Source organism: Trachurus japonicus, chromosome 21 (genome assembly GCF_045865225.1).
Source record: "Trachurus japonicus isolate A0001 chromosome 21, Traja_1.0".
Taxonomy (NCBI): Eukaryota; Metazoa; Chordata; class Actinopteri; order Carangiformes; family Carangidae; genus Trachurus; species Trachurus japonicus.
The window spans coordinates 19,876,830-19,893,764 of record NC_140927.1 but is presented as its reverse complement, the minus strand read 5'-3'; the positions used below and the strand labels follow the sequence as shown (position 1 = coordinate 19,893,764).

Below are 16,935 nucleotides of genomic sequence, written 5' to 3'. Positions count from 1 at the left end.
GACTCCCAGTGAATGGCTCACATCATTTCAAGCGGCCCACCTCTCGTCTTTCTCCTGGTCTAATTAGCTGGCATGGGGGGCAGGTCATGTGCAGAGCCCATTACCCCAGATAAACAAGCCGTGTGAGGATGCCAATCAAGATGAGGAGAGAGACTAGTGTTCCCTGTTGAGCGCAGTAATCACAAATTGGCATGATGATGACACCTTGATTGCTGATGCTCCACTGCTGATGAAGACAGGTTGCAGATAATCACTTCTGTTGGGGTTGGGGGTTAGGGGGGGCTTTGCACCTCATGTCTATAGACTCGAGGGCTGTAGAACAGTATGCATATGCTGCTGGTAGGGTAAACGCCACTGAGATTATGTTCCACATCAAATAAACACCTGCAGCACCGGAGGATTCATCAGCCCAGCGTCATGGAAATACTTCTGTTTTGGCAAACACGAGGTGATGACTGAGGGTAATGGACAGTGAATGCTTCACTGCTAAGCTGTGCGATTCCTGTCTCCTTCCTCTCTCGCCCACTTTGTCTCTCTGGTTGTGGCTCCAGGACCCCTGCTATCGATTGGTCAAACATGGCTCCAGGCGGGAGGTGAGTGTGTGGTTGCAGGGTTAAAAGTGTGTGTGTGTGTGTGTGGGTGACATCTGAGCACCAAACCATCAGTTTTCCTAAGTGCATGGTCTTCAGGTAAACACACCTGTATCCGAGTGTCTGTGTGGACAAACAGGGAGACAGACGCCCCCCGAGCCTGCACAGATTCTTCCATTTCCTGCTGTTGTTTTCAATGTTGTCAGTAGCAGACAACCCAGTGTCACATGTTTTTTTTGTGTGTGTTGTGTTAAAACCACTGGAGTGTAAACTGAGTTCATTTACTCAAGTACTCTCGATACGTTGTTTAAGTACAATTGATGCACTTCTACTTGCTGAGTATTACATTAAAACATTATCATCTAATGAAGTACAGTTCCTTGGAAAAAGACACTTCTCCAACCTTTTCAGCATGAAACTGGGTACAAAGAAGCAGTGTCTCCTGGCCCCTTGTCACGTTTCTGACATTTCAGAGTCGTCAGACGTGCCACCAGAGACATTTACCTGGTTTCACTTAAATAACTGCTGAATGCCAAAGAGATGAAAATATTGAATATATGCAAAGATTAATTAAAAGTCCAAAAAATGGACACAAATCTCTCTGGTGAGTTTCTGGAAGGGGTCCAACATTTAGGAGCAGCTGTGGCTCAGCAGGTGGAGCATCAGACAGTCAGTGGTTAGATCCTCAGCTTCTCTGGTCTGCAAGTGTCCTTGGGTAAGATACTAAACCTGAAAGTGCCCCTAATATATCACCAGTGTGTGTGTGTGCAAGAGGAAAACCTTTGTATGAATGGGTGAATGTAGCCTGTAGTGTAAAGCACTCTGAGCAGTCGATAACACTTGAAAAGTGCAGGTCAATTGCCATTTAGATTATGATCCACTGAACTAAACTACCAAACAATTAACTCCACTTCAACCAGTTTCAACATTAGAATTAATATTTATGCAATATTTATGCATTATAATTACGTTCTAATGATATACCAAAACACTCACTGAGCACTTTATTAGAAGGACCATAAAAGTGTTAATTACACGTACTAATTCATGTTGTCAATCACCAGTCCAACCAGTTTGTGACTGGGGGAGGAGGCCACTGAAGTTCACTGAACTCACTGTCAAAGATCAAAGATCATGAATCCAGTTTGAGATGAGTATTGTGCTGGGAGTAGCCTGGTAGCAGAAGAAGATGATCACTTGTGGCCATAAAAACTGATACACACGATCAGCAACAACAGGCTGTGGCATCCAAACAGCAATTTATTGATAAGGGATCTCAAGTGTGCCAAGAAAACATTCCCTACCTACACCATTACCGCAGCAGCAGCAGCAGCAGGATTGTTGACGCAAGGCAGGTTGATGCCAAATTCTGACCCTACCATCTGCATGTATCAGCAGAAATCAGACCAGTGTGCTCTTATTTTAGTTCTTCTGTTGCCTCTCCAGCTTCAGATCTCTGTTCTTGGCTAACAAAGGAGGTGTTACTGTCCGTTATGGTCTGTCCACCTCAGGGTTCACCATGTTCTTTCTGGTGCTTTCCTGCTCAGCCCACAGTTGTAAAGGGAGGTTATCACAGTTACCATCACCTCTCTGTCTGTTTCAGCCTGCCTGGCCTTTCACCTCTGACCTCTCCTTATCAACAAGGTTTCTGTCCACAGAGCTGGATGGTCATTGGATGGGTTTTGTTTTATTTGGTTGTTTGCCACAGGTTCTCACAGGAGATCAGCAGTTCCAGAAACACTCACATCAAGCCACTGTCAAAGTCACTGGAGTTTGATGCGATGGTCTCTGCTGCTATGTGATTGGCTGATTAGGTAATTGTATGGTTTTGCCAACAATAGTCTATGTAAGTTCATTTTTGACTGCAGGACTTTATATTTCTACTTGGCACTTTTGATAAAATAAAGGTTTTAAATTCTTCTGATGAAAATTTAGTTATAGAGAGTTCCTTTTCCTGTACTGTTTTCATCATCAAAACCATAAGAGCATGATCTACACTTCTGCAGATTGTTGAAGGACAGTAATGGATGTGAGTCCATCTTTCCATCAAGATGGACTATTGATAGATACTGTATGCATGCAGTATCCATCAATACACACAATGGCTGGTGGCTGAAATGCAATGTAAGAAGTAGTATGCCAAAAAAAGAGAGGGAAAGGTAATGGTGCAACTGATGCAGGTCTCAAAGCATCAACTAAAAGGATTTGTAAGTGTTTTATAAGGAAGGAAGTATTTGTCTCAAGAAACCAGTGTTTTATATGATGCCTTTCAGGAAGCACTTAGTGGTGCAGTATTAAGATCTTTTATATTAGTTAAAATGTCACTACCACAATGGAAAATATTGCATTTGTGCAGTATAGATGTGACTTATACAGTACGGATGGAATTATGTATAAACATGATTTAATTTCTATAGTTTTCTCTCTCTTAGATATTTAAAACTGATACATCTGAGCTTTGTTATAGATTTTGCCTCTTCATAAAACCCTTTAAAATTACATTAAAGTTATAAGTTAGAGCTATGACACAGTGTATAAATCAACTGTGTAAATTAATAATATTACTAAGAACTACAGCCCCCCTGAAGGCTGTTAGAAAAGGAAGGATAATCAGTTATGTTGAACTTTGGGTACAATTATTAAACTGAGACAAAAAAAAGAGTCTTGTCTTAGACATCAGCACAGTAATTATTTAACTTTCTTAACGTTTGCAGATTTGATTACCTGGGCTTTGGTTGAGGTTTTTGTCACCTTTGTCCCCAGGACAGCAGTATCATAATAAGTCTTTTATAACCAAAGGACTCTCCCACACAGCACAGCAACCATAAAACTAGAAGACTAAATAACACCTGAACTTTGCGAACCCTCTTGATGTTGTTCTTGAAATAAACATTCATTTACTTCATTCAAGTGTTAACATTTTGGTTTAGTACAGGTCATTTTCTTTTTTTTATGCTTTCTTTTGAAATGTAATAACGCATGTGCACGGCTTCAGTGAGGTAAAACTTTAACCTCTGACGACATTAAGGCAAAAACTGTTGCACAGATTTTTTACAAAAAATAAATTTATAACTAATTTAGCAAACTGACAGAACTCTCATAATGTTAGGTGACGTACAGGTTTTGACCAAACAAAAAACTTGTGCGTAGGTTTATGGTGATGTGCCTATATTTCACTTAAGTATGAAGGACCACTATATAGTTTCCCAAGCAGTTTAGGTCAACAGAATAACGATATACATAAATGTCCCATGATGTGGTGCTGACTGAGATATACTTATGTACTTTAATGATTCCTTACATTGCTGAGTACCTGCGTCATCTACCTTTGGCCTCCATGCAGATGACTCGCTTCACGGCTCCATCTCTGCGTCTCAGAACAGATTGCACAGCACCAACGCCTCCGGTGGCATTCCTTACACGAGACACTGTTAAATAACTCATCCTTTACTTTCACCTTTGGCCTGTCAAAGTTCCTGCAGAGAGGGAGAGTGGGAGGGGAAAGAAGGGAGGAGGTGGAGGAGAGGGAGGAGGACAGGTTGAAGCCACAGGAGATAACAGCAAAGCAGTGACAGGTGAGCCTCCTCCTCCTTTGGACTGAGCAGAGACAAGCTGGTGAGTTTTAATGAAAACACTTTACCTGAGCTTGATTATCTTGTATAATTAATCTATTTAACAAATAGAGAAAAACGTGTGAAAGCCAATTTCAATCTGCTGATTCTAAACAACATTTCAACTTAAATTTGCAAAGTTTAGACAAGCTCACATCGCAAGTAGTTCCTAAACTAGGGGCCAGAGCCCAAGTTGGCGAGATACATCTAAAGAGCAGTAACCAGGGAAAACATTTTCCTTCAATCTTTGCAATGTTTTGTGGACATTTTTCATAAAAACTTTCCTCTTTAGGTCTTTAAATATCATTTTTTAATCACAAACAGTGATAGGACAGTATTGCTTCTTTTGAAAAAAACAAAAAGGTTGGAAACCCGACACATGGAGCAATATAATTCCTCTACAACTGTATGTAAACACTGCGGGGAATTCATTTATTATGGGGAAGCTCTCTTTCCTTAAATAGAGTAAAATTTATGAAGGCTGTACAGTTAATTTGAGGTGTGTTTATGTTCTCTCAAGTGTCTCTTTATGCTGATAATGGATCTATTATTTTTACAACCACTGAAGTGCTCTCTTGCTAATTTGCATTACGCTGCAAGCATTGTTCAATACTATGGTACTGCAATACTACTGGAGCATAAGATTTCAAAAGATACAAATATGGATAGTTTGGGAGAAATGTAAGTAGATTTAATTACAATGCCGACATTTTTGTCATAAATACTGATTGGAGGATTCAAGACTTGATAAAATTACATAGGCTACTTAAGTCTGGGTTTGAAAAACAGCAGCACTGTCTCCAAACCACAAAATATTTTGATCTTGTCTTGGCCATTTATATCATTCTGCAGTCAATGTGTAGGCTTTTTTAATACATGAATAACAGTGTAGAAGTTTTTTTTACAGATTTCATATCCAAAATGCAGCTGTGGGTTCCAATGCTCTTGTTATTTTCTTTGTCAATTGTTGATTGAGGTTTGTCACATGCTCTTGAAATTACATATTAACGCGTAAGGTAATACGGAGACAAAAAGGGAGGAGCTGCCCACAAAAAAGGCCCAAACACATCAGCATGCACCCACCTACCTACATGCCAACACACACACACACACACACACATATCCTTTATGACCTTCTGATATGGAAATAACAATCTAATGAGAGGATTACAGTGACACTCAAAGTCCAGGCTGTCCTTTAAAAGACAGTCATCACCATAGTCAGCAGCGCCTGCTATTAACCATTAACTGTCACTGCAACACTGACGTGCAAGATCGACGCTCCATCTGAGGCAATCAGCACTTCTATGACTCTTTCAGGCCCGCGCTTCTCTGCTCCTCACTGGATATATTTTAAGCGTGACAGTCGTGACAGGTAAAGGGCGAGGCAGAGGACAGATCTTGAGTTCAGTAATAACTGCAGCTTCTCCTAAAGTGAAAAACACAGCACTTGTCTGTCTCTTCTCTGTATGTGTGAAGCACAGCATCAAAGTGCCACAGCATGTAAACCTGCAGGACTATTTTCTCTATATCTTTCAGTCAAGTTAAATTAATCTTGTTTTCTTTTCTTTCTAATGGCTTCTTGCCTTTAATTGACAGGACAGTAGAGATAAACAGGAGATGGGGAGGCAGAGAAAGGGGGAATGACATGCAGAAATACAAAAAAATATTTTATGGTTTAAGGAGCAAACTGTTTCAATTTAAGTTAAGAAAATAATGGACTTACCACCTTTTATGACAGACATTAGGAGACTTTATTTGTGTATTTTTGTATCTGTGGTATTCAAACTCTTCTCTGTGTCAGGACATGGCCGGGTACAAGCCCAAGGTGATTGCTCTAACCAAGAAGCCGGGTCAGACGTTTGGCTTCTATCTGAGGGTGGAGCAGGGCGAGGAGGGTCACCTGATCCGCTGTCTGGAAATGGGAGGTCCAGCTGAACTGGCTGGCATGAAAGACGGAGAACGCATCCTCCGGGTCAATGGGGCATTTGTTGACGAACTGCCCCATTCGCAGGTGAATAATCTGAGAAGATACATGTTAAAGTGTAATTGTTAAATCAATAACAATCAATCAGAAGTTGGGGGACTCCTGTGATGAACACATTGCCTCTGAGCCTTCTTGTTTCCCTGGAACAGGTGGTGGACATGGTGAGAAACAGTGGAGCGTCCGTCATCTTCCACATCCTGGATGAAGCCTCCTACAAGCAAGCAAAAGCCCAGGGAGTAAATCTCTCCAACCCTCAGAGCTCACCACTTGCTAATGGTGTGGCCAAACAGAGTCCAAAACCCAAACTGTGCTACATGGTCAAGTCCGGCTCAGGCTATGGGTTTTCTCTTCGCTCAATCAAAGGTGAGCTCGAGGGACAGGCTGGAGAATCCTAATTTAGGACATTTGCTGATAAAACTACAAAAACCCTGAGAAACACAAATTATGACACACATACTGTATATATACCGTATAATCTACCTGTGCCGATAGCTAAAGACAAAAACCTGATGTTGGACATTATTAGTTTAGATTTGCTGAACTGAAGTTGGAACTAATTAATGGTTAATAGAGCACTGTCTTCTGATTTACTGATAAGCCATATGTCATTATGAACAAAATTTGGGTTGCCAAAGTCACACATGAGTTTGTCTAATTTAGGCATTTAATTTAATTAGGCCTTAAATTGACTGTCTGACCATTTACCCTCTGGAAATGAACGACAGAGCATCTGGATCACTTCTAATACCAATTTACTTACTTACACCTATAATTGCAAACTTTTAAAAACTCATTATTAAAAAGATATCCTATTAAGAAGTGATTAAATACAATAATCCAATAATCAGTGCTGGGGTAAATTTAAAGAGTACTCCAATCATTTAGCTCTGCACATCTGCATCATTATCAAACACATGGAGATTTGGATGTGTAAATATAATAACAGCTCAAGAAGACATGAGAAGGAGAAGGCTGCAGGTGTGGTAAGGTCACATCTTTTTGTCTTTAGACGTTAAGTCTTCAGACCCAATCAACACTGACCCAGGTCACATCACTTGAGGACACACAAGATTTTGCGCAGCTCCCCCTAAACTCACAAAAAGCCTTTATTACACAACCTCAATTACATATTCAATACAACACCCAAGAACCCTCTAGTGTTGAACAAATGGTGACAAGGATCAGGAATTGTGTGTGTTTAAGTGTGTGTACATTTCGCATGAACTATTTGAGTCTAGGTGGTGTGTGTAATTACTATATTTATTTATTTGCTGCTGGCCGTGCAACAAAGAGCCCCTTGGATATAATAAAGATCACTAAAACCATGAACCTCTTTAGTGTGTAATGTGTGTTTTAGTTTAGTTTATCTATAGCTCTTTTTTAGATGGAAGAAGAGGCAAACAGAAGGCAAAGAAAACAACCTGGCAACCAAGAGATGTGTTCATCAATGCTTAATGATTTATCTACTGTATAAAGTCTTTGGGCGATGTGGTGCTACCACTTCAACAGATGGGATGGGGAACTCATTGATCTCTGTAACCTCAGTCAAATATCTCCATGTTTTGTACATCTCCTGTAACATCCTCTTTAGGTGAGCACGGTTTGTTCATGACAGAAGTGATCCCAGGAGGAATAGCCGACAGAGCTGGGGTCAAATTCAACGACCGGCTGTTGGAAGTCAACGGGGAGAACGTAGAAGACTCCACACACGATCAGGCCGTGGAGAAGATCAAGATGGCGGGCGGCAGCATCATGTTCCTTTTGGTTGACCAGGAAACAGACAAGCACTACCAGAACAAACGGATGAAGATAGGAGGTTGGTTAGCCACAACCAAGTACCTCCCTCACAAGCCACGCATCAGCAACATGATCAAAGGACCGGATGGATACGGCTTCCTGCTCAGAGAGGAGCCCAAGCACGCAGGCAAGGCCGTGATCAGTAATCATTTAAATATAACCCTTGTATCCAATAACATTAATCTACAATCTGCAGAGAGAACAGTTTTGACAGTGTGTCCATTAACACTGTTTAGGTCACTTCATCAAGGACATAGACAGAGGCAGCCCGGCAGAGAAAGCATGTCTGAAGGACATGGACAGACTCGTGGCTGTGGATGGCGAGGAGGTGGAGGGCTGCAGCCATGAGCAGGTGGTGAAGAAGATCAAGCAGAGTGGCAACAATTGCTGCCTCTTGGTGGTGGACAAAGAAACAGATCAAATGTATCTGCAGGTGAGTAGGCCTAAAGAAAAGGACCCTCAAACTTGAATGCATCTTATAGACGATGCGTATAATGTCCTGTTTTGTCCCACGCAGGGGAAAGTGTCTCCCATGCTTTTCTGGGAGGAGATGAAGGAAATCAACTCTCCACCCAGTTACACAGAGGCCATCAGCATACCCGCTACTGTCCAACCATCCAAACCTGCTCAGGAGCTCAAGCCTAAACTCTGTAAGATGGAGAAAACCTCAGCTGGATACGGATTTCACCTCAACGGCATCCAAGGGGTCTGCGGACAGTACATCAAGCAGGTGAGACTTAAAAGAACGTCCACTATTTGATCAATACTGTTTTGAATCAAAGACGGTAAGACACGCTTCGTCTCAGGTGGTGAAGGGCGGAGTGGCTGACAGGGCCGGCCTGGACGACGACGACGTTGTGGTGGAGGTGAACGGGATCAACGTGGAGCAGAGCAACCACGAGGAAGTGGTGGCAATTATTCACAGCAGTGGCAGCTCTCTGGAGATGCTGGTGGCTGAGAGGAGCGTCTACGATCAGCTCAAAGCCAAAGGAGTGACGATCACACGCCTGCTGCTCGGGGAAACTTCCTACGCTGAAATCCACGTTTACGAGACTCCAGAGGAGATACACCACAAGGAGGCCAGACCTGAGACTCCAGAGGAGAAACACCACAAGGAGGCCAGACCTGAGACTCCAACTAAACAAGGAAGAGAGAGAGTAAGTGATGCTTTTTAAACATCTTTCAACATTTTTGACCATGGTGGTGGCATCACTAATAGGATGGTAACATTGATAAGTCTGTCTACTAATTTGGTCCAGACTAAAATATCTCAACAGTTATTGAGTGGATTGTTATGAATTTTGTTTTACACATCAATGGTGTCCGGTTATGTTGATGATCAACTCCTTTCCTCTAGCACCACCAGCAGGTCAAAGTTTTCACTTGTCTGATTAAATGTCTTTCCATTTCAATAACTCTTCATCAAGTGCTAATGCAAGGTTGAAGTTTGTGATTTCCTGAGAAACCAATCCCCAAATATTGGATAGAGAGCTATCAAATATGGTCCAGATACAGATGTTTCCCTAAAGTCCAATACTAACAACTTCTGTAATCTTAACTTTTCATCTAGTGCCACCATCATCCAAAACTTAAACCAACCACATTATCATCCGTCTTAGCTGTACTTTTGGTTTAGCATCAGTTGGATAATGGTAGCATGCTAACACACTCCGTGATTGTGAACATAATGTTTGTAAAACATCACTTTGTTAGCATACCGACAATTGCTTTTAAGTCAAGCCACAAGCAGTGTGCTCGACTACAACCTCACTGAGCCTCCAGCATGGCTGTAGACTCTTAACCTACTTTTTAAATCTCTGTTAGCTTTATAAATGTGTACAAATGTTTATAAATGTAGTAATTGTGATTTTTTTTCCCCCCCGTTTTGTTTAGACCCCATCTGCGTCATCATCTTCTTCACAAGATAGTCTCGATGAGAGACTTTGAATCTCAAGGACACGTTTCCTGATTTGGCCTTTGTCAATCTAAAAGTTGATCCATTTTTGTTGTTGTTGTTAATTGGCTCTGTGGGCTTCACTTCTTTCCGTTAAGATTATAGAAGAGACATACTGTATCTTTGAATCAGAGGAGAACAGCTGCAGACGTTAAGAAAACACTATCAGTGCCAGTGAATACTTTGGCCTTCCTTGGATCATTTTTTCTGTATGAAAAAGCTGCTGTCTTTATTTAATGCCTCAAAAAAAAATCAACCTTTGTTGTTTCCATTTCTAAAATGAAACCAAATGAGAAACAATTTCCATGAACACAAATAAATGACCACATATATGAACAAAGATTCCTTTATGTGTATCTGGTTGTATTCCTGAAAAAATGAAATATTTTGTTGAAAACAACAGGGGAAGAACATGAGTGATGTCGATCTTTTCTTCATATATAACATTTAACACTTCAGTGTGAGTGAAGCAGGGGTGTGCTGTGAACAGTACAGCTCCAGTGTGTTCAGACAAACTAAGAGAAAAAAAAATGGGCCAAAAGAATAAAGCAAAGTGTTTATATTTGCATTTTAAAATTCAATTCCTCAAAGTAGAGTTGGTGTGAAAATACCTTTTAATTCAAGGAAACACGCCTTCGAAGCTGTTCCCTGATGTGCCCCAGTAGTTTCCCAACACTTGTATCCAACATAGGCCATTCCTGATTCAGGAACAGGCAGTCCACATAATTACATCCTGTATAAAAAAAATTGATCTGTGGATATCCCTAAATTCCAGATTAAAAGTCACCCTGTGGATCAGGAGTCACATTAAAGACACTGGGAGATCAGAGGGCCATGTGTTTCTCTGGTGACTGCTTGTGGGCCAGGTAGAGAAAGAGGATGCTGGACAGGGCGCTGACCAGGAAGATGACGTCGAACCAGCGGTGGTAGAAGTTGAACTGCAGCTCTCCGAGAACCTCGCTCACAATGGAGCGATACTCCAGCGGCATGCTCATGCGCATTAGCAGCACAGATGATACAAAATACATCCCCTGTTAGAGTGAGAGACACAGAAAGGAAATGTTCTTGATTTTTCTGTTGTTTGCAGACTTTGCTCTCTCTTAGAAGACAAACTCCAGGCAAACACACTCACCATGATCTGAGCGAGGACAAGCACGATGACGTTGGAAGACTTGCTGCTTGATATTGCGTAGAAAAACTGAAAATGATGAAAAGAGGAAATGTTTTAGGGTTTACTATTAAAAAAAATATCCCCAACTTATGTAGCCTATTCAACATGCACCATATGAGAGTTTTACCTTAGTGAGGGTGATGAGTAAGCCACGGATGGATGTAACGATTATTATTCCCACCAAGATGAAGGAAATGTGTTGAGACCAAAATTTTACCTGTGACAGGGAGAATGAGCACAAAAGCAAACGATGAGAGAGAAAATTAGAGCAGGGTAAGCGGCAGACACCTTTGATTCTACATTCATCATTTTCTCATTGAAATTTAAATGTATTGCTCTGTGAGTATGAGCTCTGTGAATTCAATCAAATAATTTGTCTAGGTAGGAAACGGTATAAAGAGAGCATGACCAGGTTTTAGTGCCGATAAAGCAGGCAGGGTAGATGATAATGGGCTGGCAATTATCTTTACGGGAGGTCATGTATGACATGTGACTCTATTGCTGCAGGTGTTTGTGCATGTGTGTGTGTGTGTGTCTTACATCAAACTGAATACCCAAGTAGTTCACTGTAATTTCAATGCCCCTCGTCACTGGATCCGTCTTCCCGACTCGGTCAAACACAATGTTGATAGTGGCCTATGGGAGACAAGATTGGGATTTTAAATTCAGCATAAAACACAACACAAAGTGATTGTGTAACCACGAAGCACAGCACTAAGAATATTCATGCACGAGTGTGAGACATGAATGTGAATGTTCTCACCATGAAGATTTTCCACACACAATAGATGGAAAAGAAGTAGCCGAGAAAATTGAAGTATTTCCCCTGGAATGTCTTCGAGTACTCGATTCGCTCCTAAAGATAAGAAAAGGAGGTGGTAAAGAATCAGCAAATCATTTATCTTCTCACCATCTGCAAATGGGGTAATTAAGATGGGTGTAGTGTATATTGATAAATGTGAGCATGTGTCATGATTGTCAGGTGCATGGGTTAATAATTCTTAGTCGAGGTGTCACTCTTAGATTATTATGAAATTATGTAATCTAATTACTGATTTGTGTGAAAACCACTGATATAAATGATATGCTATTCATACGGTCTACATGAACTATTGTATTTGCATATAGCAAACCTGACAGCATGCATCAAAAGTTTCTAAACTGTTTCTAAACAGTGTTTTGTTTTTTGGGTCATTTTATTAGATCTTGTAATGCAATACAGGATGTGATGATATAGTGTAGGGCAGCAATAAACATGCTTTAAATTACAGGTTTGAAAAAAAAACAGCATACAGTATACATTAAAAGGAGACTCCTACATTTAGATAGTAGGTAGAGTGGGATTTAAACAGAATTATTGTGATTTTTTTTGGATGTCATAACAATGGCTGTGTAAGGTGAAGCGGGTCCCCTATACTACCAGAACAACAGAGAAGCAGCTTTGCAGCTCTATGGAGCTTTTTAGCCTCTTTGAGCTGATTATGATGCTGTGTAGTCACTCTAATCAGCTGCTATAAAGAGCAGTTTCCAGAAAAGGAGCCTCCCTGTGAAACATGCTTTTATCCAGCTCTGTAATCTTTAACTGGTCCCGGCCTCTCTCTCAGCTGCACGTCGGCTCACTGTCACAAGGAGGAGGTGGGGGAGATACCAACTACAAACACAAACATTCACACACAATATCCTGAATGGGAAACACAAACAAATGCAGCTGTACTCGCGTTAGTGAGCAATAAAGTTGTAAACTGATAAAAAACATTCATCTGTTTGTTTCTGAATTTGTTTTGGGACAGGCCTTTGTCAGCTGAATCTCTGGACGGACCGGCAGTCCTTGGTGGTCGAAGAAACTGCATTACAGATTATACTTCAACTTTGTAAGAGCCATAAAATAGAGTTGTAAACTTTGCAGGTCAAAAGCTGTGTGTGCTGCTGTGTGTGCTTCTGTGTGTGTGTGTGTGTGTGTGTGTGTGTACGTGCAAGAGGTGTTACCTTGGTGGCTTGCAGGTCCACAGTTTCCAGAAAGAGTTGTCGACTCAGCTCCTCCAGAGCATCAACTTCCTGCTGGATCAGAGAGAGGTCTGGAGGGGGGAGGTAGTCAAGGCCGACATCTACTACACACAAGATTTACACAAAACACTCTCTGATCTCATTGTATGACACATGAATAAAAGCAGAATAATCTGGTTTGATGAAGGGAAGCATGGACTGTATAGTGTGCATTTGTAACCAGGTATTACTATCACCTGTCTATACCATCATAGTAGTGAAACATGGCAACAACATGCTGTGAGGGTTCTGAGGATATCCGAGGACAGCTCTGGTTCAGAGAGAGTGAAAACCTGGCACAAAGCACTCAAGACCTCAGACTGGTTTGCTTTCCAATGGGATAATAACGCTAAGCACACAGCCAAGATAACACAGGAGTGGCTCACAGAGTGATTTGCCCTGCCAGTGCCCTGATCTGAACTGAACCCACTCAAACAGCCCTGCAAATGGCTGCCCACCAAAGGTCTCTATTCAAACCTGGCAGAGATGGAAAGAAAACCTTTCAAATCCTGAGAAACAAAGCTTCTGTGACGTCATAAGAAGCCTAAAGGCTGCAATCACTGCCAAAGGTGCTCCGACTAAGAACTGAGGGTTTGAATTATGTTTCTGTTCATGTGATGTTTCAGCCTCTCCTTTTTATTACATTTGCAGAAAATCCAAGAGTTGTGTTTCTCATTATGGGTTATTAAGTGTAGATTGAGGACTTTTTTTAAAGCAGAAACATAACAACATGTGAGCAACACCTTTTGAATAGACTGTAGTCGCAAAAAAACATTTTGACATCCTATTCAATAGTAGGTTAAAGGATACTTTCGCTGCCTGTTTGGGTAGAGGTAACACTCTTGATCATGCCCCAAAATCCTGTCTGTTTGTTCTGGTCTTCCCCACGTTGGTACATCTGCCTCCGTGTCATGGCAATTCTATACACAAAGAATAAACACTTTACACATTGTAGCCGGCAAACACAGTGATTCGTTTGAGTCATGTCCATTAATAAATAGATTGTTTTCTTTGCTCACCGTTTCTTCTTGCTGACAATCATGTCCATAGTTTGGAGCAGTCGTCTCTCCAGAGCAAGGATATCGCTGTCTGTTACATTTCTGTGAGCACAACAAAAGCAAGAAGTATAAAACAACAGGAGCTTGTGTCTGGGTGCTGTTGTACAAACAGGATTACAATGACTGTTTATTCAAACCCTCCCCAAATTATGTGATACAGCTGATCAGGGTAATATCAGAGAAAACGTTCAGCCGAGTTTACCTAAGAAAATAGGACATGTAAGTGTAGGGACAGTTGACAGCACCAAACCCAGACAGCAGAGCCATGAGAGTGACTCCAATCACACCAACACGACTGATGAGCTGCTCAATGGACAGAATGCCTGAAAAAAATAGAGCATAGCAACACCACTGTTTCAAGATAAAGTCCTCTGACATTAAGAGAAATAACACATACTTATTTTTAAATCATAGGCACAATATTTCAAATATAAAAGACTAATGTCTAGACAGGAGAATAAGGCATATTTACCATGTTTTGGACTGAGGATAGGAAATGGATCTCCCAATTTCCAGAAGAAATACATGAAGGTAAACCACACCATACAGGCAAACAGAAGCCTCTGTCTCTGCACTACACAGACACACAGCAAACAGTTTACTGTAACACGTGTGACACCCCCCAGTACATTTTACAATACATTTTTGACTAAAATGTTTTGTTTCGGATAGTTGAAAGCGGCTGTTCTTACACAGGCGTATGTTGCTGACGACAAAGTAGCCAATGTAGAAAGGCACCACAAAGATTAGAACCAGCAGTATCACATACAGATTCAGTTTCCAATGGAAATACCGGGAACTGTGGCAAAGACAAAAAAGGCACAAATCCTTCATCAGAGACAAAATTCTTCATCAGAGAGAAGCAGCAATAAGGCACATTTATAGCCCATGAGAAATGTATTTACCTGCTACTTAAGGCACCCAGAATCTCAAAGATGATGAGTTCAAACATGGTACAGGAAAAAGCAAAAGTGACAGAGAAAACCACCTGGACAACGTACTGTCGCACCTGTCAACAAACACATGAACAGACAGCTGAAGTGGTCAGATGTTATTATGATGGTATGCCTGTGGTGGTATCTGCAGACTGATCCTAATGGCTATTTGAAAATGAATTGTTTGGGATAAGAGTTTACCTCATAGTCTTTGAACAACTGGCGCATAAAGAATAACCAACCAAATCCAAAGAACAGCACCTGTCAGGGAAGAAGACACAGTGAATATTAAAAATGTTCCGGTTTTTAAATTCTGCAATGCCGCTTCTAAAAAAAATTAATTTTGCCTATCTTTGCTATGTGATGTCAAACTACCACATTCATAAGCATGTTTAAATAGTTGAAATAACCAAATTACCAAAATATTTAATCAGAGTTTTGGTGAGATTGTACCACATATATCTTAGGTAAGACAAAAAAAAATGTAACAAAAATTTAACATCTGATCAGACTCGCTTCTATTGTAATGATTTATAACCATGTTGTCTTTAAGAGCTTTACAAACATATATACAATACGATACAACCATCTAGTTTTACAACACTGGAGGACGGACCATTAAAAAACATTATTTCTGAGGTGTCTGATCAATTCAATTCAATTCAATTCAATACTTTATTTCGGACACAGCGGCATAGAACAATAAAAAACAAAACACACATACACATACAGTAGCCTATATCATGATGATCATTTCATAATTCATTGTGCAGGATTTCAGTGACCACAAGATTAATAAAGAATTTGTTTCAAGGAGTCCTGTCCTGCAGCAGATCAACAGAACACACTGTGTAAAACTGCACCAATAAGAACTGATGGTGTATTTTCCCTCAGTTTAGTATAGTATGCATGTGATTGATAAATACAAATAACTCACAGTATTATAGTTGATATCATTCGCACTTGTATTAGCTCAAACTTTTACTCAGTACTGGTCAAGCCAATCTTCTGTACTTGGCCACAATTCATGAATTTTGAATCAACTGCACTTTATAGCTAAGTGTTTAGAGTTTCCCACAGTTTAGTTTTAAAGAGTTGATTAGTTAAAGAGTTGAGTTTTGAGTTGGTGAACTCTAACAAAACGCTGCTTCCTCAAGAGCTCAAGCTACAGCTAAGTACTAGTAGATAACAACAATGTTAACTGAGGAGATGTTGTGAATGTGCTTAATCACACGAGAAACAGTTTGTGTTTTCCTAAAATCCTCAGCTCCACATTACCTGTGAGGTGAACATGATGACTGAGTCCACCAGGAACGACATGATGAGGTCCGTATATAAAACAAAACAACCTTTAGTCCGTCAAAAACTCACTGTACAGGTGAAGGAGGACAGGGGACAGTTTCACTCCATGCTGATGTAAAAGTATAATCAGGCTCGCAAGGTTTTCAACGCCTGGTTTGTTGCTAACGAGCTCATTTTAGAAACATTAGTCGTTCAGCTGTCAAAGCGGTAGTCGCCTGTGTAAGTGCGTCACACATATGTGTCCGTTAAACACACTTCCGTCGCAGAAATGTGACGTCAGACGCTGAAAAGTAAATTTAAAAAATATTTCTAAAAAAGGACAATAGTTACATTAAAAACTGATGCATTATTATATGTCAATGACAGTAGTAAATCACGTTTTTTTTTGTTTCTTCATTTTGTTCTGTGGGGATTGTATTTGTCATGTTAACCTGCAGAGGGCGACAAACCACAAATGTTAACACTTTCTTTCTTTCTTTCTTTCTTT

The 16,935-nt window shown here is 40.6% G+C and overlaps 2 protein-coding genes across 4 annotated transcripts; one reads left to right on the top strand and one right to left on the bottom strand.

Annotated features, from left to right (window-relative positions):
• The first annotated feature begins 4,115 nt into the window (after positions 1-4,115).
• pdzk1 (PDZ domain containing 1) lies at positions 4,116-10,355 on the top strand. 3 transcript variants are annotated; one of them, XM_085764961.1, is made up of 8 exons: positions 4,116-4,165; positions 6,006-6,215; positions 6,338-6,551; positions 7,780-8,112; positions 8,222-8,418; positions 8,503-8,715; positions 8,792-9,142; positions 9,879-10,355. In XM_085764961.1, the coding sequence occupies exons 2-8, from the start codon at positions 6,009-6,011 to the stop codon at positions 9,930-9,932; spliced, it is 1,569 nt and encodes a 522-aa protein (XP_085621087.1). In that variant the 5' UTR covers positions 4,116-4,165; positions 6,006-6,008; the 3' UTR covers positions 9,933-10,355. The 3 variants fall into 3 exon arrangements, with proteins under 3 accessions (XP_085621087.1, XP_085621085.1, XP_085621086.1); XM_085764959.1 differs by having other exon boundaries at positions 4,116-4,205; XM_085764960.1 differs by lacking the exon at positions 4,116-4,165 and adding an exon at positions 5,500-5,576.
• Positions 10,356-10,546: 191 nt separating this feature from the next.
• On the bottom strand, positions 10,547-16,692 carry gphra (golgi pH regulator A). Its single transcript, XM_085764963.1, has 14 exons — positions 16,425-16,692; positions 15,348-15,407; positions 15,117-15,220; positions 14,904-15,010; positions 14,684-14,785; positions 14,414-14,534; positions 14,173-14,253; positions 13,964-14,073; positions 13,097-13,185; positions 11,874-11,966; positions 11,651-11,746; positions 11,238-11,327; positions 11,072-11,137; positions 10,547-10,970 (listed from the first exon to the last, which is right to left on the bottom strand). Exons 1-14 carry the CDS (start codon positions 16,464-16,466, stop codon positions 10,764-10,766), a joined length of 1,368 nt encoding a protein of 455 aa, XP_085621089.1. The 5' UTR covers positions 16,467-16,692; the 3' UTR covers positions 10,547-10,763.
• Positions 16,693-16,935: the final 243 nt, after the last annotated feature.

Coding starts and splice junctions, on each gene's coding strand:
- pdzk1 (XM_085764961.1), top strand. CDS start 6,009: ATGGCCGGGTACAAGCCCAAGGTGATTGCTCTAACCAAGAAGCCGGGT. Junction 6,552..7,779: donor TTCTCTTCGCTCAATCAAAG/GTGAGCTCGAGG, acceptor CATCCTCTTTAG/GTGAGCACGGTTTGTTCATG. Junction 9,143..9,878: donor CTAAACAAGGAAGAGAGAGA/GTAAGTGATGCT, acceptor CGTTTTGTTTAG/ACCCCATCTGCGTCATCATC.
- gphra (XM_085764963.1), bottom strand. CDS start 16,466: ATGTCGTTCCTGGTGGACTCAGTCATCATGTTCACCTCACAG. Junction 14,254..14,413: donor TACATGTCCTATTTTCTTAG/GTAAACTCGGCT, acceptor TTGTGCTCACAG/AAATGTAACAGACAGCGATA. Junction 11,747..11,873: donor GTGTGTGGAAAATCTTCATG/GTGAGAACATTC, acceptor TGTCTCCCATAG/GCCACTATCAACATTGTGTT.